This window comes from Tachypleus tridentatus, chromosome 8 (genome assembly GCF_004210375.1).
Source record: "Tachypleus tridentatus isolate NWPU-2018 chromosome 8, ASM421037v1, whole genome shotgun sequence".
Lineage (NCBI taxonomy): Eukaryota > Metazoa > Arthropoda > Merostomata > Xiphosura > Limulidae > Tachypleus > Tachypleus tridentatus.
Window position 1 is genome coordinate 41,430,251 of NC_134832.1, and position 26,089 is coordinate 41,456,339.

The following is a 26,089-nucleotide window of genomic DNA, read 5'->3' on the forward strand; positions in this document are numbered from 1 at the left end:
AATGCTCTATGCTTTTCTCAGCTGTTTCTTATTTGTTTTAATTTACTTGTAATATCTTTTGTTATGCCCCCCAGTGGCACAGCAGTACGTCTGCAGACTTAGAATGCTAGATACTTGGTTTTGATACCTGTGGTGGGCAGAGCACAGATAGCCCACTCTGTAGCTTTGTGTGTAACTTCATGCAAATAAACCTTTTTTTAATTAATTCTATTCAATGAAAAATATGTTGAATGAGTTAAAAAGTTTATAAATAATATTAAAATAATACATTGTTCAGTAGTAGTAACTTACTGTAAAATATTATTTTCTTATTGGTAGCAGGCTTCCAGTGGCACAGGTAGAATCCATGTTTCAATACCTGTGGTGGGCAGAGCACATGAAGGCCATTGTGTAACTTTGTACTTAATTACAAACAAACAAACAAAAATATTGGTAGTGGTAACTTGATTTAGAATAAAATGAATAACTTGGTAATTAATGAAAGCCAATGTTTCTGTCTGTTATGATTTTAATGTTTGCAAAAGTAAACAACCTATAAATTATCTTTAACACTGGAGTAATATATTACATTATGTTTGCTTGTTACAGGTGAAATGTTTTAATGCACACAGTATCAAAGTAATATATTAACACTACATTTTAACACATTTTATTTGAAACAGAATTTTAGTTAAACTAAAATGTTTAAACATTTGAAATTTATTAATATTAAAGGTATGAATGTAAAGTTTACTAATAATTGCCTCATTTACAGCAACTAAATTTTTTAAAAATTAATTTCTATCATGACTTTCTGTATGTATTGATTTTTACTTTGGGGAGCTTCAGGTAAAAATTAAATGTAGGAGTGTAATTTATTCTTAGTTTCTAGCACTTTTTTAAGTGTAGTTATGATTTTTTAATTTTAAAGTTTAATAAAAATTTTGCAATTTAATATTAATACTTTGAGTTGAGAGTAGATATAATTGATAAATTTGTTTAGTTGTGCCGCTGTGTTTCTTGTTTGTTGATTATATCAGGTCGTCCCATAACTAATGTCTGAAAATTTAATACAGAAAGTGCATTATCATATCTCTCTTTGTAGAAAGCTGTAATAACTAAAATATGCAGTAGGACGTGTATAAAAATGTTCAGACAAATAAAAGGAACTAACCCAACTCCACTTTTCAGATAATTAATCAGATAAACCTTTATGAAGATGGATGTCTAGGGAGCATATTAGGCATATAATGCATTATGAGTTTAAAAAAGGCAATAGTGCAGCAGAAACTACACTTAACATTCAAAATGTTTATGGTGCAAAGTTTTTCAATGAAAGAAATGTTGAAGGTGGTTTCAGAAGTTCAGATCAAGTGACTACAGCTTAAGTCACTTGGACATTCAGGTTGTCCTGTTGAGTTTAATGATGACTTACTGCTGGCTGCAAGGGGTGAAGATTGTGCTGTAACAGTCAAAGAACTAACACAGAAGCTTAATTCAACCCATTCAACAGTTCACTGTCATCTGCAACAGCTTGGAAAGGTGTCAAAACTTGGAAAATTGGTCCCTCATGATTTGACAGAAGCCAGCCTTAAAGAAAGAGTGGATATTTACACTTCTCTGCATTTTTGTGAACATAACTCGCTTTTTTTGGACAGGTTAGTGACTAAAGATGGAAAATAGATCTCCATTATAGGAAAGTCTCGTTAAGCATTTGGTGTGATCCACTTTGAGTTGCTGCCCTTTAATCTAACGATTACATCAGACTTCTGTTGTCACAGTTAGAGCACTTGAATGTTGCACTGAAAGAAAAGAGGCCTACTTTGATCAATTGTAAAGATGTTGTGTTACACCAGGATAATGTGTGGCCTCATACAGCAAGGATCACATCTGCAAAGATTGAAGAGTTAGGCTGGGAAAAACTTCCACATCCTCCTTATTCTCTAGATCTTGCCCCATCTGACTGTCATCTGTTCTGAAGTTTGCAGAACTATCTTAATAGAAAAGAGCTTGGAACACATGAAGATGCCAAAACTACCCTCTCTACATTCTTTTTTTCCAAACCCCAATAATTTTATAAAAGTAGTATTCAGAAGCTTATGAATTGTTAGCAGGAAGTAATTAATAATAAGGGAACATACATTATTTATTAAATAACATTAAAAGCATTTGAAATCCTTTCTCTTTTTCTGAATCTAAAATTGGACATTACGTAAGGGATAACCTGATAATTATAAAGTGGTATCGATTATGATCTGTTTATACCTTAATGGATTAAGTGACATGCTCTGTTGTCAGCTGATATTATCCTTTTTTGAGTGTGATACATGTTAAATGTATATAAAGCAATATACTTAAGCATGATTTTTTCAGGGAACATTACTTTACTCAAGTTGCTTGGATTGACAACAGTCGTTTAATAGTAGTATGGTTACAAAGGTCACAAAACTATTCGATAATCAGTGTATGTGAAGAAAAGAGAAACTGGCAGTGTTTAAAGGTAAGAATTTTTTTTTAATTTATGACAATCTCTTGCTATATTACTCATTTAAATACTTCCCCTTTATGTTATAACATTATCGTAAATAAAGTTATTTCTATTTTATAGATATATCAGTTTAATTTGACCTAATTATATATGCTTTGTTGTTTTGTTTTTGAATTAGCAGCCCTATGTAAATAGTTTAGATACGTTATTTTCAACAGGTGAATACATCTCAGAATCTTACGTTGTTCTTGAAACCAAATAGGTATTGTTTATTAGTTCATTGCGTATAATAACAACTAAAACACAAACTGTGTATAAAAATTATTAAATAATCATATGAATATCATTAGTTAAATTAATTAACTACCTGAGCAAAATAAGCAAGATTTAGCCAAGACTTAGCTGATGTAACTCTTTCATTATATGAGAAACTTTCTCATTCAACATTCCACTATATTATTTAATAGATTTTTCCATATGTACTAACAATTAGATGTATTAATTTAATATGAAGTATGAACTACATCAAACATCATTATTATTTATTAGCTACAGTTTAGCTGATTAAAAATGTGATGTCTTTAATAAAAATGAATCATTCTGTTTTCTTTCAGATGTAAAACGTAAGCTAAAAGTGTTATATTTTTGACAAGGTAGCTGTACTATATCAATTGTGCTGCCTAACAAAATGTTAACATTAAAACCTACTACCTTTCATAACTACAAGTTTCTGAGCAGTAGGAGAACATGTTAGAAGTACATTTTGTGTATATACAGTAAGTTTAGCTCTTTTGAAAAAATTGAATATTTTCTACAAAATATATTAATAAAGTTTTAAAACAGAATCCTTTTCTGAAAAGACAAAATAGATGTGTTCTTTAAGACTACATTAGGTATAGAATAAATAAATATAGAATGCCATAAATAAAACACACAGGTAAATATGTCTCTGTAATCTCCTTAAGTTTATTTATGGTATTTTTGAGTTAAACTGATTTGAACTTTCAAGCAAATAGACCTCCACTTAACTGGAGATTCAGTCAGAATATTGGTCATGAAATATTGCTAAATCTTTTATTAACTGAGTTTTAATGTTATGAATAAAGTGAAATGCAAAATAAGCAATTTTTATTTCAGCACTAAATACAAATATTGTGTACTTTGCTTTCAGTTAATGGAACTCTCACTTCTACTCAGTTTTCACAGCTGTTTCTCTTTCAAGATATTATTCCAGACTGTTTAAATTCAACATTCTTTAGTTAACAAAAAATGTCACCTTTATTCAGAGTGACCATCACTACCCATGTGACTGGTTATTCTTATTGAAACAATAGAGGAGACTTTAACCACCATATATCACTTCAATAAACATAGAAAGACATCACTGCATATGTCTACAGCTCAATTCTGCTGCATAAAATGCAAAAAAAGGCAATAAATGCAGACTTACAATGGATTGAACCTTGATTTCGATACCTGTGGTGGGCAGAGCACATATAGCCCATTGTGTAGTTTTGTACTTAACTACAAACAAACAAAAAACTTTTCTCTCTGCATTCTTTCCCTCCAAACCTCAAGAATTTTTTGGAAGTGGCATTTCATAAGACAAGTAATTTATATAATACAGAACCTAAAATTACTCAAGATTTTTATGAACTTTTGACAACCCCAAAACTAGGCATATAATGCATTATGAGTTTAAGAAGGGCAATAATTCAGCAAAAACTACATGAAACATTCATGAAACAAGACTTAGCTGATGCAACTTTTGCATTAAATAAGATACTTCCTTATTCAACATTCCATTATGTTATTAATTACATAAGTCTCTTGCTGTTAAAACTAAATAAAGATTGTGTTATAAGTAATTCTAAAAGTATATATATATGACCAGTTTTTACTCTTCATATGTGAAACTACTTTAGTAATACAATATTTTGGAATATTGTTTAGGAATATAAAACATAGAATAAAGTGAAGCTGTATTTGGCAAAAACGAAATAAACTTCTCTAATAATATAGGTGAATCAATTGAAACTATGACACGACTTTCACAGTGAATTTTAGCCCATTATAAGGTCAGAAAAGAATCTGTTTGAAAACATCAAAATTACATTTGCAATTCACTTTCTCTTTGTAGCCAATCAGTCAAAAACTGGATCACAGTAATATATGAAAGTATCTCTGGAAATTAAATAGCTTTCATGATCAAACCTTGCTTCAGAAAGTAATGATTGTGAATACGAAACATATATTAAGAGAGAGAGTGCAATATTTAGTATTTGTACATCACTGATCATAATGAGGCTCTAGCTACCATTCAAACGCATAATTAAATACAATTCAGGTTGACTCCTAGACATGTATCAACCTACTGTCACATAAGGTTTGAATATATACATTATAACATGCAAACTACAACCATGAGGATCAGTAAACAAGGGAATAACAGAAGCATTAAAATTACAACTAATATAACCAGCTGCAATTGCAGAAAATGAGTTTTCTTACAAAAATATCCAAGCTACATATCTGTTGAAACAGCAAACATCATTGTTCTCAGTATAAATGTTTCATAAATAAATGGTAATGTTTTAATGTACTTAAAACTTGAGATTCAACATTTTCTTGAATTTTAAAGACTATAAAGGAAAATAATTTGAATTTCAGAATATAGAAGAAATTAGTAACACTGGATGGGTTGATCTATATGATACCATCATTGTTAGTAAGGATAAGAAATCTTACTTTGTACGCCTGCCAGTAAATGATGGTACAAATGGAAAGTTTCGCCACATAGTTATGGTAGACATATTGGTAAGTTATGTATAATACAATAATCTTTTTCATTTAGGGTATTTGGAGGTACTTGATAATGGAAATATATGGAGTTCATCTCTAATTGCTAATGATAAATATAAAGTTATGCTGACATAACTATGGTATTATGATAAATAAATTGCATAAAAATAGTCAAGAATATACAACTTTAAACTGCAGTAATTTTAAATTCAAGTATGTATTTCACATTGTACCATTAAATTTTGATAGTCATGTGTCATTCCTATATTCTTGTTTGTGTTCCTTTTACTACTGTAAATTATTTTACATTTACAGTATGTTCTTATCACTTCTTTTGTAACATTCCTCCCCTAACTTAAAGTTATTGTATTCTATGAATGTGTGTAATAAAATTCAATACTATGTGTCTTGTTTCTTTTTTTTACTCCTTCACTTTTTTCTTACATAATGTAGGGGTTAGCTCCCTAAAAGACACCTAATGTATTGTGTATAAAGCATTACATATTCTAGATTTTACAGCCATCTATTATTGGATGTTAATTCCTGTTCAAACCTGTACCTAAAATTTTTAAAGGAACACCATATCTCTGAAGAAATAATAATTTCAAGGAGTAATAATATTGTTTACACTAGAATTATAATTTTTTTTTAAATTACTTATAGTTATTACAACTAAGCAATAACATCATGCTTTGCCCAAAAACACACAGCGGATTTAGGTTTAAACTAACATCATTGATAAATTAGTTGTAGAGTTATTTCAACTCAAGAAGAATGATGTACAATTTGATTAGATGGTTACTTTCTGGTTTGGTATCTCAGCAGTAATTTCTTTTGTTGTTTTTTGGGCTTGTTGGATAGAGAAACAAATGAAAGTTAAAAGTAAAACAGTGTGTATTTACTGATTGTTTAGCATTCATATTTGTATTTGTTGATATGTGTTTATTCATTGACTACACATGTACAAAAAAAAATATCCTAACTACAGGTGGCAGCACTTATCTCAATATTCTTAACACTCCCACTTCATTTTAAGTTTTACACAACTTACAATTACTGTCAATAATCTTACAGTTATTCTAAATGTTTTGTAATTACTTTCAATCTATTATTATAATCGTCACTTTATCTGGTTCATTTATCCATTGGTGCCAGTCCAACATTATCTCTGAACCTTTCAACTGCATTTCTAGCAAGTGACTTTGTAAGAATGTCAGCAGTCATACTGTTTGTGGGACAATATTCCAGTTTTACTGATCCGTTCTGCACATATTGGCGAATGAAGTGGTAATGAATATCAATGTGTTTTGTTCTTGCATGACCCACTGGATTCTGTGCCATGGCGATTGTTCCTTGGTTATCTTCCATGATACGAACATGGTCATCAACTTCAGAACCTATATTTTGCAGTAGTCTTCTCAATCATACTGTTTCCTGTACTGCAAGACTTAAGGCTATATACTCTGCCTCTGAGGTGGACAGGGCCACCGTGGATTGCTTTTTGCTAATCCAACTTACAGCTGCTCCTGCTTGAATGAAGATATTTCCTGATGTGGACTTCCTATCATCCAGGTCTCCAGCAAAATATGCATCTGAGTAACCAGTAATGACGTCTTCTGGTACCTTTTTAAACTTAAGACCAAGATCAGCTGTTCTTTTCAAGTAACATAGGATTCTCTTTGCTGCTGTCAAATGTGCTGTGTCTGTGTTGGGCTGAGCACAATGTTTTGATATTGCTCCCAATGCATATGCAATATCTGGTCTTGTTCCCATTGCAGCATACAGAAGGCTGCCTACCAACGATTGGTACAAACTGTGGTCAACCTATGTGCTAACACCATCATAACCCTTTGCAGTTTCACGTTTACATCTGATGGAGTTGCAACTGCCTTACACTCAATCATTCCAAATTTCACCAGCATAGTTTGGATATACTGTCTTTGATTTAACCATACACAGCCATTCTTTTCATCCTGAACAACACTGAGTCCAAGGATGTAATGGAGCTTTCCAAGGTCTTTCATGCAGAATTTTTCCTTCAGTGCTTCCTTTATAGTGATTATTTCATCATCACTATCAGCAATCGAAATAATATCATCCACATATACTGTAACTATTGCTAGATTTTCACCCTTTCATATGTAAACACATGGATCTGTTGAACTCTGAACAAATTCCAGTTCCATCATCTGTTCATGAAATGATTTGTTCCAACAGCATGGTGACTGTTTTAATCCATACAGTGATTTCTCAGTTTACACACAAGGATTTCCTTCCCTGGAACAGTGTAGTCTTCCCATTATTCCATGTATATCTCTTCATCCAGATTTCCATTCAGAAATGCAGTTATAACATCCATCTGGTGAATTTTCAAGTTGTTCTGCACAGCAAATGCAATCAAGGAGCAAATTGATGCATAGCACACCACTGGGGAAAAGGTTTCCTCGTAATCCAGACCATAATTCTGAGAGTAACCTTTGGCAACCAGTCTACTCTTGAACCTCTCTACGTTTCCAGTATTTCCATACTTAACTTTGAATACCCACTTACAACCTATAGGTTTTCTTCCAACTGGTAATTCCACCAAGTCCGAGGTGTCATTTTCTTGTAAAGACCCAAATTTTAGATCTGTGGCTGACTTCCACTCCTTTGCATTGTCGCTTGATATTGCTTCACTAAATATGCTTGACTCTAACATACTGCACAAGTTTTCAGTGTGACAAACTGATTCATTTGCTGCTGCCATATCAGCATACTCATCATATCCATAGTGGATGGGGGGTTTCATGTTTCTTGCTGGTCATTCAGCTTTATCTTCAGCTTTAACTTCTGTTTCTTGGGGCACTTGATGAGACATTCTCATTTGTCACAGGCTCTTGACCAAATTCTGTTTCATTAAAGATAACATCTCGCCGTATGAAAATCTTCCTGGATTTTTCATCATACAGTCGATATCCTTTGGTGCAGTTATCATATCCAATGAAACGTACCTTCATAGACTTCATGTCTAATTTCTGTCTTGACGCATCTGGCACATGTGCATATGCAAGACATCTGAACACTTTCATGTGTCCTACATCTGGATCCATACCATCTCTCATATGGCATACTACACTCTTTTATTGCCGATGTGGATACTCTGTTACCCACATACGCCGTAGTAGCTACAGCTTCTGCCCAGTACATTCTTGGTAACTTAGTATGTGACAGCATGCTTCTTGCTGATTCCACAAGAGTTTTGTTCCTTCTCTCAGCAACACCATTTTGTTCTGGACAATATGCTACTGATATCTCATGATGAATGCCTCTTGACTTCAAATATTGCTGGAACTCATTTGACATATATTCTCCACCATCATCTGTGTGCAGGGTTTTTATGCGCTCTCTAGATTCATTCGAGTACAAATTCCTTGAATTTCTCAAAGACTTCTGACTTCTGTTTCAAGAAATACACTTTGCAGTATCTTGAGTAATCATCAATAAATGTAACAAAGTACTTGCTACCTCCAATAGATGGAGCTTGCATAGGACCACAGACATCACTGTGTACCAGTTGCAGTCTTCCCTTTGATCTGATTTCTCCCATTGACTTAAATGGCTTCCTGTGCATTTTACCTTCAGTGCATCCCTTACAGAAACTGACTTCATCAGACTTCTGGAATTTGATTCCACTTATATTTCCACTCCTGATAAGCTTCTGTAACTGTGAAACACTGACATCCCCTAGTCCTTGATGCCATATATCCAAGCCATTCATGCTGCTGTTTGAGGCTACTGAGGCATTCTCAATAGCACTGGTCTTACAGTCCAGTTGGTATAGACCATCATTTTTTCTTGTACCCATGCCATGGAGTTGTCCTTATTTACCTCGGATGTAACAGCGATTAACTCCAAAATACACAATATTTCCTTTTTCAGTAGCAGCTCCTACTGAAAATAGATTGCTAGCTAATTTTGGTATATGAAGGACACTCTGCATTGTGACATGCTTTAAATTACTGACTTTAAATGTCACTTCTAGTTAACAGTTTCCAACTCCAAGAGCTTCAACAGTTCTTCCATCGCCAATCCTAACTTGCTGAGGTGTGCTAAACTTGTGATAATTTGATAACATGTCACTCTGGTGTGTCATATGCCTAGATGCACCAGAATCCACCAACCATTCCCCATTTCCTATTCCTTTATCCTGGTTTGTTGCAAAGGCAACACCATTATAATCTTCTGCCACATTAATATCTGCATTCTTAGCTTTGTGGACCATTTCCTTCAGTGTTGGACAATTGCGTTTTATATGTCTCTCTCTGCCACACTTGTAACACTTCACTTGTTCCATGTGGTTTGAAGTTGCTGCGAGTGGCTAATGCAGTTGATGATGTTTCATTAGATGTGGTCTTTTTCTTTTGTTCTTCATTAATCACTGCCTGTTCCACAAATTCTAATGAGATATCATCAATTTTAGTTTCCAGGGCTGTTATAATTGTATCGTAGCTAGCTGGCAAACTACCAAGTAAAATAACAATCTTATCTTCTTCTGCTATTTCCTACCCAACTGCAGCAAGCTGATCCGTTAATTCCTTCATTTGTTTCAAATGTTCCTGGACCATCATGCTTTCTTTCATCTCACATCGAAAATATTTCTTTTTCATGAATAGTTAGTTGGCTACTGTGTTCCTATCAAAGTAAGCACGCATTACATTCCATTCTTCCTTAGGAGTTGTGCATGAGGTAACAAGATAGAGTTGTGCACCTTGAATATTCAGAACAATTGTTGAAAATGTTCTTTCCCTTTTTCTGTTGAAATCTGCCCTTGTTTGATCATTGGCTGTCTCTGCCAATACCTCTGTTTCAGTCATATGGTCCCATAGGCCTTTTCCTTTCAATAAATGTTCCATTTGAAATTTCCATGTGGCCCAATTATTTTCTCCCAACTTATCACCTGATATTTTATTTTCCATTGTCAAACTATTTCAACCAGAACTGTAATATTCCTTTCTTTGATATAGATCTATTTCTCTCTTTATATGACTTGAGAAAATAGAGTGTCAATCAATATTTTATTTACAGTTTATCTTTGTATTTCACAATGGCTTCCAGAGAAATTAAACAAATCACCCAGCGCTTGTGATAAAGTATCCATGTAGATCCTGTGCCATCCAACAAAAATTGTCATCCAAAACTGTTCTTCAGTAATACTCAGTATCTCCTGGATTACTTGTACTAACAATTTTAAAACAGTTTTATCTGTTTAAGCACTATGTTTGTTGATATGTGTTTATTCATTGATTACACATGTACCAAAAAAAATCCAAACTACAGGTGCCAGCACTTATCTGAATATTCTTAACAGTATTCTACCTATAGAGTACCTTGGCCACCCTTGCATGCAGTCTAACGACTGACTCATAGGCTTAAAATATGATGTACTAGCTATAGATATTTTTGTGATTGTGTCCTGTAACTTTAAATGTTTCAGCTACTGATATAGGTGTTACTGATACACATCATTTATAAATAAATAAAAATTCAATTTCTACTGGGGCACCTTAGAATTTTGTGTATTTTGATGAAAAACACTCAGGAAAAAACGTTTTGCAAAGTAAAATGAAGTTAAGGGGTTGATAACAGCTACTAACTTTGTGCTCCTATGTTATTTTAACCACTTTCACATTTCAGTGTTAGGGTTACAGAAAACAAATAAACAAAAACGTTATTTTTTAAAATTCTTACAAAATCTATGTATGTGCATTTTAAAAAGTGTTCAGGTTGATTACTTATCTGGCGTAGCTTTCTGTCCGTCAGAGTATTTTTCTCAGAATTTCTTGATTACCACCAGAAGGTATTGTTTCTATTCCTATTCAGTTGCCAGAACTTGTTATGCAACTTCTCATTTAGCAATATCATTTATGGCCTACATACAATTGTGCATTTAACAAAATTATATGTGCTATCATTAGGCCACTCTTTGAAACTTTTTATGTCAAGAAATAGAGTAGATAAATTAGCAATTTCAAAAAATTTGCATATGTTAGATGTAACAAAATCTTTTAAATTTTCCCTGTCATCAGCACTGAAGAGTCTGGCTTTGTACATTTAATTGGATGCTTATTTCTTTACTTTTCCAAAGCTTTGATCATTATAAATAGGGCTATTATCGTTAAAGAATGGAAGTGCAATGTGATCCTCTGTTAAATACTACAAGTGATCCAAAAATTTCTGTGGCACTAAAGATGACACCTTTTCATCCTTTCATTATAGCTCTTGAATATCTTGCTGAGGAGTAGAAACTGAGGCAGCTACTGTAAACATAATTTTTACATACCATTGAACAACAAAAATCCAGGTATCTTTCAATCCTTTTTCATCCATGCTGGTTAATTTAAATTCACTTCTAAACACCCATTCTTTGAACAAATAAATAGCTTTGACCATCTACCAAGTCCTGCTGTAGCTTTGAAGGATATTTTCTTGACAAGCATTCCTCCAAGGAATATAATTTTAAGCTCTAATAATTCTTGATAATCATTTCAATGTTTAAATTTTTCTTATTGATCAAATGCAAATGTCATTATTTCTTATTTGAAGTCAGCCACTTCATGCACAGCAAATTAATTACTTATATATGGTAGCTTTTGTGATCAAGACATGGCCATCTACTTTAAAACATTTTGTGATAGGTGGAGAAGCATATACAAGAGACACAGACATTATCTCTAAAATATGGTGATGGCATGTTAACCACAACAGTGTTTTCTTTATCTTGTACTCGCGTAGAACACAAGCTCCTTTTTAATTGTGGCCAATGTTAGATGCTGTTATAACAAAATTTGTGCATTTAATTGTATCACTAATTTTCCAAGTTACAGACATATTGTAAACTGCTGCAGCTATAGCTTTATTTGTCCCTAAAGAAACCCTAGGAACTGCAAGAAGTTGAGCTACTTCTTCACTCAAAATCAATATAGGAAAACAGCCAACAGTCACGTTTCCAATTATATCCTCTAATAGCTTTCCATTTCAGTGAACTATCAGAGGAACTTGTGTCCTAAACTATCTGCATATTTTCAGATATGTTCTTTGTCTTTGAACGGATGAATAAACTAAATTCAGCTGGTTCATGGCCAATGCTTTGAATTGCAGATGCTGTCCATTGGCCATGACTTTGGTTGCATGTAGAGAAGCAGACAACCTGTCATTTAATAATAATTTTCACATTATTGGCCTTGCATATTCACCATTGTTACGTAGTGCCTTTCCTCTATCAGCTGATTTGGCTACCATTTTAGTCTCAGGTGAGGACTCTGAAAACAATACAAAATTAACTTTTTTTTTTACCATTTTTGTTCAGTTTTTCTTGTTTGACTGTTTTTTATAGACATACTTTTTTTTTTCAATAGCATACTGTTTCTTTGTTAGTACTTGGTCTTGATGGTATGAGTTTTTTCCATACTACTATAACATCACCAGTAGCGAAATGTGATGCTTCTCAAATAATTTGACTCACAATATTTTTATAATACATAAACATTGATAAAATGTTATTTTTTGATGGTAACTCAGATGAACTGAAAGTGTCTGAAGGTTGGCCCACTAGCCAAATATGTGTTTGCTTCCTTGTGGTAGGTCCTATGTCTGAAGATGCTATTATTTCTGAAATAATAAAATAATATTATAAGTAAAAAAACGCATCAAAATTTAACAAGTAATACATTACTGAAGTTTATAAAGTTGGTATCATTATGCTTTGCAACAAAAAGAAAGATATAATTACTTTATAACACTGAACAAAATAGATCATGTGACAATTAAGATTACAAATAATAAGCCTAACAGTAAACAAACGTTTTCTCTTAAATTTTGTATAAGAATATCACAGTAGCTCCTAAACTTGCATAATATCACACTATCATCATTTCGTATGAATAACATTTAACTGTAACCCTGGAAATGCAGGAAACATCTATTTAACATTTGAGTAAAAGAAAAACACCATCTCTCAAGAAAAGCTGGCACTATACCGAGAGTTTGAGCCTGTGGCTTGAGCACTTATAATTGCTGTCGTAGCTAGAAACATTTCCTGTGGTCAACCTTTAAATGTGATCTAAATACAATGCAATTTCATTCAAAATACTCTTTTATTAAGAGAGACAAAATAATGGGATATGTCTCTAAAAAAACTGAGATCTGAAATTTTTGAATTACCCTAATATTTATGGAATGCAACAATCAGCATTATAGTAATCAGTGTTGGACATTGAACTTGTAGTGAGGGCCATCACACTAATCAAGGATGCTTTTGGTGTGTGTTTTTTGTCAGTTGTCTGTAAACTATCAAAATGAGAGGTTATATGGCAGCAGTTTGATTAATGCTTCATGTAATCCATGGAAGTAGTTGTGATAACTTATAAGAACGAACTGCTTGGCTTTAAAGGAAATGTTTAGTATAAGCAGTAAATCTATTAGCTGTTGATGGTGAGATTTCATCTTGTTCGTGTATATGGACGTTGCCAGGCCATCAAATGTGTGCCTCTGATGCACTGAATTACATTGTTCTTTTGATCAGCTATAACAAAAGCTCAAACTCTATGAAATAAACAGAGCAAAAGCACTGTGGTTACCAATACAGTTGAGAAAGAAACTGGGGGACACTTAGCTGTTCCTTATCCAACTTGTTAAAATTCAATCTTTCATGCCCTAAGTCATATAGATAAGTTAGTACCTGAAAGTAAGTGATGTGACCATGCATTAGATTGATTGTGTAATCAATTAGGGATTGTGTGGCTGAATCAAGCTGACAAAATGTTCAGTTCAGAATCCATTTAAGTCATGAGACACATTATTAGAGCAATTGACATCTTGCAGTGTGAGAACAAAGCATTTATGGAACTACTGCTTTCTACCTTGCCCGTTTGTCTAATCAAATTGGATGATTTGCTAATTCATAAATCCCTAGTTGAAGTATTAATGCAAAACATAAACACTAAGTTTGACAAAATGTTCAGGGATGATAATTCAGTTATTTCAACATGTTTTCATCCAAGCTTCAAGCTCTTCTGACTTCAAGAAAATCAGAAGAAAAAGTTCAACAAAAAATAATCACAAAGATAGAATACCACAGGTATTGTTGAGCATGAGAGAAACGAAAGATGTAGACGATTATTTCAGATACCTGAAAACAAAGGGGTCAAAAAGTACTGGACATAAAAGTGCTGAAGTAGTTGTTGCTCTTGGAAATATATCTGTTAGATTATTTCATAACAATTTATAGATCAATATAGATAATAAGTATATTTGTTAGTTTAGTCATTTGTATTACTTATCACATTTTTAAATAAGTAATGTAAAATAGTGGGTAATGACACTACTGTTTTTAGCAGTTAATGGACAAAATAATTTCTTTACTTTTGTCTGGTAACGCACCCAACACTGGTAGTAATCATCATTGTTGCTGTTTTATTATATTGTTTCTGCTTGTGTTTTGACCTGTATTTGCAACACAACTTTTTATTTGTGTTATGTTCTTAATTTAACAGCATTTTAAACATCTATTTTACATTTAGTAATAAACTTGTCATAGAGTTGACTTTACTGAGATTTGGTGTCTTTGTTAAGTAAACTGTCTGTAACTGTTATTGTTCTTAGTTATTTGAAAATAATTTTCATGTACAAGTGAAGTCACATTCATCAAAGGTGGGTTATGATTAATATACTAAGTTTTTGCCTTGATTTTTCGTATTGGAGTAATTTCCAGATATAATTTAGGTCACTGAGAATGAAATTTCAAACATATTTATTAACACACAGAGTTTACTATTAAAATTATTTTGAAATGTCACCTGCAATTAATATTAAATGATTTCTTTTATATATAAGAGAGTGCTTTTCAAGTGATAGAAGCTACTATTAAATGAAATCACTCTCCTCTAAGTTTATTACTTAAACTGTAGAAGTAATTATCTGCTTTTATTTGGTTCTACTTGGCTTTGATTTTCTTCATTTGCACTATCCTCTGACATTGACAAATTTGTAATGGTAGTGTATACTTATTTACCCTTGTACGTGAAAAGTGAGTGAAATGTACATTATTGTCAATATAAATAACTACTCAACTTAGTGAAAAATAATAGTTAACAGAGAGAGGCACTTTATTCTATGACCCTAACATGATTATGAGAAATATTATCCACAGTATAGAGTTTAACATTCCTTGTGTTCAATACATTCTAAGTTGAATTTCATTATATAACTGCGATATTTAATATATTTCAATTTGTAACATATCAGATAACGTATATGAATGAATAAGAGATTTTTAGAAATTCATTTTAAGTGTGAATATTCTGAAATCCTTGTATGGGGAGTTTTTTTTTTCACAGTTAAGATTTCTTCTTTGTGAATTGACTCTTAAAGAAAAGGTGTAAACAATTTCAACACTATTTTACAATCAGAAATATTTTTGTAAGAAATTAATAAATATAGCTGTAAGTAATTGAATTAGATGTTTGCGTAGATGACTTTCTATATTTGTCTTTGACTTCTCTGTTAAAATTAGAGAAAACGGAAGACATCGTTAACGCATGGGAGCTATGATGTTACAGGAATTCTTGCTCATCAACAAGACACAAATTCAGTGTAAGTTTTGCAGTGGTAATATTGTTCACAGTAGGCCTGGCATGACCAGATGATAGGGTGCTTTACTTGCAATCTGTAGGTTGCAGATTCATATCCCGTCACACCAAACATGTTCGCCCTTTCAGCCATGGGGGCATTATAATGTGGTCAGTCCCATTATTTGTTTATAAAAGAGTAGCCCAAGAGTTGGCAGTTGGTTGTGGTGACTAGCTGCCTTCTCTCTAGTAAGTTGTACACTACCAATTTAGGGATGGCTAATGCAGATAGCCCTTGTGTGTAGCTTTGCACAAAATTTGAAAGCAAACAAATGAACAATCTATATATGTAAAAACGGCTCGTTTGAGTTGAGAAAATATTTTACGTAGAAAAGTGAACAATGTTTCGACCTTCTTCGGTCATCGTCAGGTTCACAAAGAAAAAAGAGGTAACTGACCGGAAGCTGACCAAGTATTTGAAAGGGGTTGTGTAATTGAGTGTCGGAATGAGGACGGTGTTAGATGTTTGAATATATAATTTTCTATTATTTTTAATATAGGTATAAAGGTGTTCCTTTGTATTGGTTTATTATGGGTTTAAGTTGTATAAGTAAGGCTTATTTAATTTTGCATTTGTTTATGTTTGCTTCTTTATTTAGTATTTGAGTGTTTTCTATGGTTATGTTGTGTTTATTTGACTTGCAGTGTTTGAAAATGTGTAAAGGTGACTTTTTATGTTCTTTTAATCTGGTTTCCATTTTTCTACTTCTTTCTCCAATACAGAAGTTGTGGCAGTTATCACATTGTATTTTATAAATAATGTTGGTGTGGTGTTTGCCCGTGTAGTTTTTACATAGTATAGACCTCAGTTTTGTGCGTGGTTTTTGAATAAATTTGGTATTAACTGGAATGTCATATTTTGTTACTAGTTTTTGCCAAATGTTGGTTATTTTTCTGCTGATGTCGGGAATATATAGTATGCAGCAGTATACGTTTTCGTGATTTTTTGATTCGTGAGATATATTTACTTTTGTTGGTTGATTTTGCTTTCTGTCTAGGTGTGTGCGTATAATGTTTTCTACGGTTTGTGGAGGAAACTTACTGATGTTGAAGTATTGTTTTATTTTGTCTAATTCATCGTTAATTTTATCTGGTGAGCATAGTTTTATGGTTGTCTTTATTTGGTTTCTTAGTATGTTGAGTTTTTGTTTTGTTTCATGTGCTGAATCCCAAGGAATATATAGTCCAGTATGGGTGATTTTTCGGTGTATTTCTGTTTTAAATTGTGTGTCGGTTCTTGTAATTTTGAGGTTAAGAAATGATATTTGATTGCTTTCTTCCTGTTCACATGTGAAGTTAATGTTAAGAGTTGATGTGATTGAAAAAATTGTGTGTTCTGTAGATGTTAATCCCGAAACCGTGTCATCTACATATCTGTACCAGTATAGTGGTGGATGTAATGCTATGTTTTTTGCTTGTGTTTCAACAAACCAAAGAATTATCAATAGAAGAAATGACATCTATTTTATTCAACAATGTAGAAAGGAACAACTAACCCCTAATTTTGTAAAGGTAAACCTTTCAAAAAATTTTAATACATACACAAACATTATCCAAAATTTACAGAAAAAACTAGTTAAAGCCATGTTGAACACAAAATGCAAAGAACTACATGATTTACAAAACAAAAATGAACCTAGATCATCAATTGGCATACTGCATTAAACCAGAGATTTACGGACTTATACAACGAAACATAAACCAAATCAATACTAGGAATGATAGAGACAAAAAGATCTGCCACAACAAAAAACTAAGATGCAAACAACAGAAAAGACATCAACATGACAAACAGTTAACTAACCTCATAATTAACAGATCCGACCGACAATTAAACACAGACGAGATACATCTACTTAACAAAGGACTCAACTTCGCAATACCACCTAGGTACATTCCAACCTTAGAAATCAAAACATGTTTAGAAGATCTAGTCAGGAGACTTGTGATACTTTCTACAGACAACAAAAACAAGAAGACAACTTAGATAATTTTATTGACATCCAATAGCCAAACTTCCCAGGAAAAATTAAGAATTTATATTTTCCAGAAACACCTAAAAACAACATCTTAAACTATTTTTTCAAAGAATTTTCTCACAAAACCATCAACATTATTTCACAAAACAGAAAGCTAAAAAACAATCTGACAAAAAGAGACATTAATTCCATTAAAAACCTAAAACAGGACAAAAACAAAAATTATAAAAGCAGATAAAGGTAACGCTATAGTCATAATGAACACGAATGAATACATCCAAAAAATGAAGAACATCCTATCAGACACGAACAAATTTAAACCAATTCACACAAATCTAACAGTCACACAAAACGCAACTAAACAAAATACTACTACAAATGAAAAAAGCCAACACAATTTCACAAACACTTTATTCCTACCTACGTAAAACCGACTCACGCACACCGCAAATATATGGCATCCCCAAACCTCATAAACCAAATTGTTCGTTACGACCAATAAAGTCCATATATGAATCGTTTAATTACAATCTTGGTAAATGCATAGCATGGGCATTCTCCAAATATGTAACATCAACCAGCTCATTCATCAAAGACTTTTAATTTCAAGTCTAATCTAAATCAACTTAATCATAAAGCCTTAATGGCCAGTTTCGATGTTATATCCCTCTTTACAGAAGTTCCAACCACTATAGACATTCCCAGTAACCAATTAGCAACCCTCATAGAATTCACCACGATAAAGACAAACTTCATGTTCAACAACCAAAACTATATACAAACAAATGGCCTAAGCATGGGCAACCCAGTATCACCAGTTCTAGCCAATATTTTTATGACACAAGTTGAAACACAAGCAATTAACACAGCATTACATCCACCACTATACTGGTACAGATATGTAGATGACACGGTTGCGGGATTCAAATCTACAGAACACATACTTAATTTTTTCAATCACATTAACTCCATACATCCCAACATTAACTTCACATGTGAACAGGAAGAAAGCAATCAAATATCATTTCTTAACCTCAAAATTACAGGAACCGACACACAATTTAAAACAGAAATACACCGAAAAATCACCCATACTGGACTATATATTCCTTGGGATTCAGCACATGAAACAAAACAAAAACTCAACATACTAAGAAACCAAATAAAGACAACCATAAAACTATGCTCACCAGATAAAATTAACGATGAATTAGACAAAATAAAACAATACTTCAACATCAGTAAGTTTCCTCCACAAACCATAGAAAACATTATACGCACACACCTAGACAGAAAGCAAAATTAACCAACAAAAGTAAATATATCTCACGAATCAAAAAATCACGAAACCGTATACTGCTGCATACTATATATTCCCGACATCAGCAGAAAAATAACCAACATTTGGCAAAAACTAGTAACAAAATATGACATTCCAGTTAATACCAAATTTATTCAAAAACCACGCACAAAACTGAGGTCTATACTATGTAAAAACTACACGGGCAAACACCACACCAACATTATTTATAAAATACAATGTGATAACTGCCACAACTTCTGTATTGGAGAAAGAAGTAGAAAAATGGAAACCAGATTCAAAGAACATAAAATGCCACCTTCACACGTTTTCGAACACTGCAAGTCAAATAAACACAACATAACCATAGAAAACACTCAAATACTAAATAAAGAAACAAACATAAACAAACGCAAAATTAAAGAAGCCTTACTTATGCAACAACACAAGCTCAAAATAAACCAATACAAAGGAACACCTTTATGCCTATATTAAAGATAATAGAAAATTATATATTCAAATATCTAACACCGCCCTCTACATTCCGACACTCAGTTACACAACCCCTTTCAAACATGTGGTCAGCTTCCGGTCAGTTATTTCTCTTTCTTTCTTTGTGAACCTGACGATGACCGAAGAAGGTCGAAACATTGTTCGATCCTCTACGTAAAATATTTTCTCAACCCAAACGAGCCTTTTTAACATATATATTTTTCTCTAGAAGTGGGTTTTCTCGACAAATGAACAATCTGTTTATAGTAATTTTGTATAATGGAATATAAAAAAATTAACAATTAAGTAATATGTTAGTGTTCTCTCTTTTTCTCCCTCTTTCTTTATATATATAATATTAATACAAAACAGTCAAGTAAAATAAACAAAATTGAAAGGAAGGACTGCATTAAAACCAGCAAATTCAAACCTCTGATTAATGATAATTTGTTATAAACAAAAACAAGCCCAAACAAAAATTAAAAATGTTGCACTAATGAAAACGATCCTCAGAATAGTGGCTATAGTGTGGGATATAAAATTTACTGTTGGTTTTGGAGGTGACTGCTGAAGTAGGACGCACGTTGCAGTGGGGATATAATACATACAGTTACACTGTGGTATCCTATTGAACTATATAATAATTCAATAGAATATCATAGTATTACTCTATATAATGTTGGAACAGCTTATTAGGATATCATTTTTCTTGTATTTAAACATGATAGCAGTTAATTAGTATATTACAATAATCCCGTACATAAACAATATAACAGTTGATTTGTATATCAATATTCGTTCTTGTAAACATTGTAGTAATTCAATGATCCTCTGTATAATCATTATAGCACTTCATTACGATATTAGTGTTTCCATATATAACATTACAACAATTTATTAAGATACCACAATGTCTATATGTATATAAAAACGTTATAGGAGTTCATTAGGATATCATAGCATCTTTAGGTTACAGAATACAGCTGTTCATTAAGATATCACAATGTTCCTATACTATATATAATCATTATAGCTGTTCTTTAGGATACCAATATACTTATATAAAAACATTACAGCTGTTCACTAGGATATTAGTGTTATGTATTCACATAGTTGTTCATGAAGATATGTGTTCCTATATATAGCAGTGCAGCAGTTTATTAAGCTATCACAATGATCCCAAATATAAACTTTGTAGCAGATCATTTGGATATCAGTGTTCCTGTATATAAAACTTATAACAGTTCATTGGTTTACCTCTGTGGTTTCATTCATAAATATTACAGTAGACTTTCGTAATGTTGCCATATATAAACATTACAGCAGACAGATGGGTTTGGGGTGGGAAAAGCTTTTTGTTTTTATAAAGTACAGTAGATGGAAACAGATGAAAGATAAATTAAGAAGCTCTAACGATAATGCTTTATTGGGTGGTTTGTCCTTGTATATGGTTGCATATCAACTGAATACATTATAACCTTCGAGATATATATTTAGTAATTTTTTTAGTGAAAATTTTAGGATGGAAGAAAAACTAAGATGTGATGACTATCACCTCTTTTCTTTTCTTGGAATGACCAATGAGAATTATAACATACCACTGTATTCTTATAAAAACAGCATTAACAGTTTACTGTATTATTGAAGTTTTGTAAAATAAACTTTACAATATACAGTTAGAATATGATTGTATTCGAATAAAAAGTTTATTAAGAAAAATAGGTACTTTTATCAGTATACAAGCAAAGAAGCAGGATATTAAAATTATTTTTTGTACATTTACTATCCAGCATATATACGTAACAAGTCACTGGTATAATTTATGGACTATTACTTACTTTAAAGGTATTACGTTACCACTTTGGAAAACAGACCTGCAGAAAGGCATATTTTTAGTGTGAAAGTAATGAGTGCAGCAGCTAAGCAACGATCAGAGATGTGCTTATCTTGTGATCTTGGAGATGGGTGTTTGTATAACAATGCTGCTTTCAGTCCTGGTGCCAAATACTACATTCTAGAATGTTTAGGACCTGGAATTCCGAGAATAGAACTGCGACAGATCACTAATAACAAATTAAGTAAGTTTCTGATTAAATTGATACTGTTAATATTTTGCATAAAAACTTATTTTCTTATATTTTAATAGCATAACAATGTTTTCTTCAATTAAGAAATTAAACATTCATTCTAAAGATTTCCTGAACTTGCTCCATTGGTAAGCTGTAAAATTGAGCTGTAGTTAAGCAAGTCCCATCAAGGAACTGTTTTAGAAAAAACTTTCAAAATGAGCTTTAGCTTAAAATTTACCTTGTTTATGAGAGCAAAGCCAATGTATTGTAAATACAGATGACTAGAATGAATAAATTAATGACTTAATTATGTTCATTTTAAACAAGCTTTTCTTTTCAGTTTATGTGCTGGACAGTAATGATGAATTGCAAAAATATTATGACCGAAAGGCACTGCCGAAAGTTCAAACTTTTCAAGTCCCTGTGACTAATGAATTTAGTAAGTAATTATGTCTATGATATGAAAAGTAGTTTGAGCGAGGTGATTTATTTAATACAGTGGTTCCCAACCTTTTTTATGCCCCGCACCCCTAAAAATTTTAATATGTTCTCGCACCCCTCACAGTAATTATTTATTTAAGAATAAAGGTGAAGGTGGACAAAACAAATGTTATCTCGCACCCCTGGTTGAGAACCACTGATTTAATACTATCATTTTATTGTAAGTTTTTCATGAATAAAGTATTTGGCAACTATATGACGTATAAAACACACTACAAGCAAACTGTGTTTTAAAAAGCTTAGTCTAGTATAGGATAACAGTTTGATATGTCATCTAAACATTTAGATCTAATATAGTAAAACCTGCCTAAGCCGGAAACTGTATAGATCGGTAACCTGTGCAAGCCGGAAATATCAAAATTTTACGGCATTATCTTAAAAGTTTTCTTATAAAAGGCCCTCTATATGGTGGAACCTGTGTAACGCGGATGGAAAACTATCTTTCACCTACCTCATCTATCAATAAGTAGGATTAGAACCTGCGTAAGGTGGGAAAAGTTTTGATTAAATATTAATTTCTTATTTAATTAATAATTTCTTTAAATATTAATGAATTCTCGGACATTTTGTTACAGTAAGTATTGACTAAGTATATTCTGTTCTTTTTTCTGTCGTCATTACTTTTGCAGTTGAATTAAATTAATGATTTGTAGAAATACTGTCGTCATTATTTTTGCAGTTAAATTAGATTCATGATTTGTAGCAATATGTCATTTAAGTGCAAAATTCTACTCTTTAAATAATTCTCACCAACGAAATAAATTCCTATCTTCCCTTATTTTAAAATTTAGGGACAATTTACTTAATATCCCCTCATTTAAAAAAAAACACTACTACTAAATACCCTCTTTTTTTAAAAAAAAAACGCTATTAAATATGCATATAATCTTTTAATGAATTTAGGATTAAGACTAGAGTCAAATTATTCATTATTACAACCCAAAGGGTATTGCAAATGCAAATAAAACAGCTTTGTTTTTCAGAGCTCTTCCCAATAAAACGTTACAGATTAAAGGAGAAAAGTATTCCAGAGGTCACTATTCAAAAGAACGATTGACTGTACTTTTGTTATCATTTTCTGATGGAAAACTGTAAAAACCATGGGTAATAGGTAAAAGTGAAATCCACGCTGTTTCAAAAATTTAGGGAAGAATAAACTTCCCGTGAAATGGAAAGCAAATAATAAAGCATGGATGACAAGTGCTATATTAGAGGAAGTTTTGAACAAATTAAACAAAAGAATGAAACAAGAAAATAGGAATATTTTACTATTCCTAGATAATGCAACTTTTCGCCCAAAAGTTCATCTTTCAAATGTCTGTTTAGTCTTTCCACCTTCATGTACAACATCAGTTCTACAGCCACTAGAAAATTGATGCTTCAGTTTGTTATTACAAACATGGACGACTACAAGAGAGCATTTTAAATTACCATGAAAATTGAGGTGTTAGGTGCAATTGCATTTTTAATTCATTCAATGAAATGCATAAAAGATGAATATGTAATAAAGTACTTTCGAAACTGTGGATTTATTCTTGATAATGGCGGAGTTTGTGGAGAAGTTGTTTGTTATTATGATTCTAGTGAAATCCAAACTCTGAGAAGATGATGATTCTGTGAATGCAGAAAGTTTTAACAGAAATTGATGAAATTGGTTTAAAACCTATAATAGAATCGCAAGATGTAAAAAAAAATTATGAGATTCAGAAGATGAACAAAATGGAAAAGATAGTGAGGAAATAGAAATTCGTACTTTATCGCAAGTATTATGTTATATAATGCTACCAAATTATATAGCAAAACGAAGGGATAAAATGAACTTCATGTGAAGGCCATAGAATTAGCATTCTCTTTTAACTGCATGAGAAAGCCCATGAAAAAAATAGTTGATATTGGACACTTTCTTTAAAAGCAATTTGATTAAGATTTTGTGTACTTATGTATATTTTGAATGTCTATTTTTGTTCTTATTCTAATAAATAATGCATAAACAGTATAATAACTTTATTCACAAACGTCTGGCTTCCCTCAAGACGAGCAAGTACAACATTCTGCTCAAAAATTATATATGATTAAGGAAATGCGTGTTCACTATGTCTAAGCTGGAAATTTTCCTCGGTCCCTTGTGATTCTGCCTTAGGTTTTACTGTATTATATTTTATTTGTAATACCTTATTGTGTTCTAATTAGGCCTTATATTTTATATTTCAATATTTATTTATATTACACTGTAATATAGCGTATATTGACCTAGCATCTTGCTTTATAAACTTAAGCAGATATTCATGCTTTTAAAATTTTTTGTTTTGGGTAATCATTAGAAATTTGTTTTCATGTTGTACTTTGTCCATGTAGGGATCAGAATTTTTCCGTTTAGAATACACTGATATTTTTTTTTTTTTTTTGCATTTTAGGTGTTTATGATGTACACTTACCATTTTTGTTTGACATTATTATTATGCTTATACTTTTTGAGGTTATCATTATGTGAGGTTTTCTTTGTATCACTCTTATGTAGATTATGCATGTAATTTTATTTTTAATTATGTGCTGTTGTGTATTTTGTTCTGATTTTTTTTCCCAAAAAGGACTTACCTTCTTTCACACAACAAGCTCTCTCAACTATGACTGCTCTTTAAGCATTGCTAAAATAATTTTAGTAATCAGTGCACTAGTCTTTATACACCAATTTTGTGATATTTATGAAATGTACATATCATGTGACAACTCTCCACCAATAGTATTGTGCCAGCTATCATGGTGAAACTAGCTTCTTGCTTCCTCCACTATTCCCATTCAATTCCCACTTTCTTGATTGGCATTATGCAGTTGATGTGTGTTTAATTAATGTGACTGCAGTTTTAGATTTTGTATTGTTACTTTTCATTCGAAGTTTAACCTCCAGTTTTTTAAATATTATGCTTCTTTTCAATTACTTCTATAGTTTTGCTATAACCTCAACTTTTGTTTCTAATTTCTACGTTTTTAATATGAATTCAATATTTACTGTAATGGACAATAATATTTCTACCATAGGTGACAACATACATGCCACAACTTCCCAGAACATGGGAGCTACTGCATCTACTGAGAAATTCAAGCCTTGATTTGTAGGACTAAGAATTTTAAGCTGGGGTGGTGATTTTTTCTCTCATTTTTTTCTGAAGACTCTATTTTCTGGCACCTTCTGTTTTTGGTCTGTTACAGTCTTCACCAATCAGGTCATTTTATTTTCTATTTCCTTCTTACAACTTGTTAAGACAGGTATAACATTTTAGGTGTTTCTCCAAAGCTCTTATCCTTTCACTACCTCATTAGGTGAAAGCCCATCCTTTCCTCTTTTTCAGGATCCTTTCTTTCTTAGTCATCTTGCTGAGGATGTAAGATACCTATACAAAGGAGCTATCAAGTGAGTAGTTACCAGTTATTCAAGGTTTTTATTCCTGTCTTTTTGTGGTCCCCAAAAAAATAGTTATGTTGTTGCTGGATCTGTGAATTTCTATGGTTATCCTCCAGTCTAAATCCTTCTTATCCAAACCTCTTTCTTTCATCCAGGCCACTCCTTGTTTCATTCCGCTGGCTGCTCTGTATTGGCCTGCACAGCCTTGGTTCCATCTGTTTTGGCATTGGCTTGTGCAACATTTCTTGCCCATACCTTTGTTTTTGTCTCTCCTTCTACAAACATAATTGGGCAAGTTCATTATTATGCCAACAAAGTCTGTCTTCATGCTTGACTTTGTCCAGTCCCTTACCTCAGCCCAGGAACTGACTCCTTATGTATCTTTTAGTATCTTTTCTTTTTCAAGCCATCAGAA

The 26,089-nt window shown here is 32.2% G+C and overlaps 1 protein-coding gene across 10 annotated transcripts in view; it reads left to right on the forward strand.

Annotated features, from left to right (window-relative positions):
* The window catches only part of LOC143222246 (prolyl endopeptidase FAP-like), a 163,858-nt gene that overhangs the window by 108,242 nt on the left and 29,527 nt on the right, over positions 1 to 26,089 (forward strand). For 9 of the 10 annotated variants that reach the window (XR_013012124.1, XM_076448479.1, XM_076448484.1 and 6 more), the window contains 5 exons: positions 2,353 to 2,479; positions 5,138 to 5,284; positions 15,819 to 15,898; positions 21,550 to 21,782; positions 22,114 to 22,212. Coding sequence is in view for 9 of the 10 variants with exons in the window: in XM_076448479.1 (XP_076304594.1) it covers positions 2,353 to 2,479; positions 5,138 to 5,284; positions 15,819 to 15,898; positions 21,550 to 21,782; positions 22,114 to 22,212 (686 nt within the window). In the remaining variant the exon portion in view is untranslated. The remainder of the gene's footprint in view (positions 1 to 2,352; positions 2,480 to 5,137; positions 5,285 to 15,818; positions 15,899 to 21,549; positions 21,783 to 22,113; positions 22,213 to 26,089) is intronic. The other variant, XM_076448482.1, reaches the window with a different exon arrangement.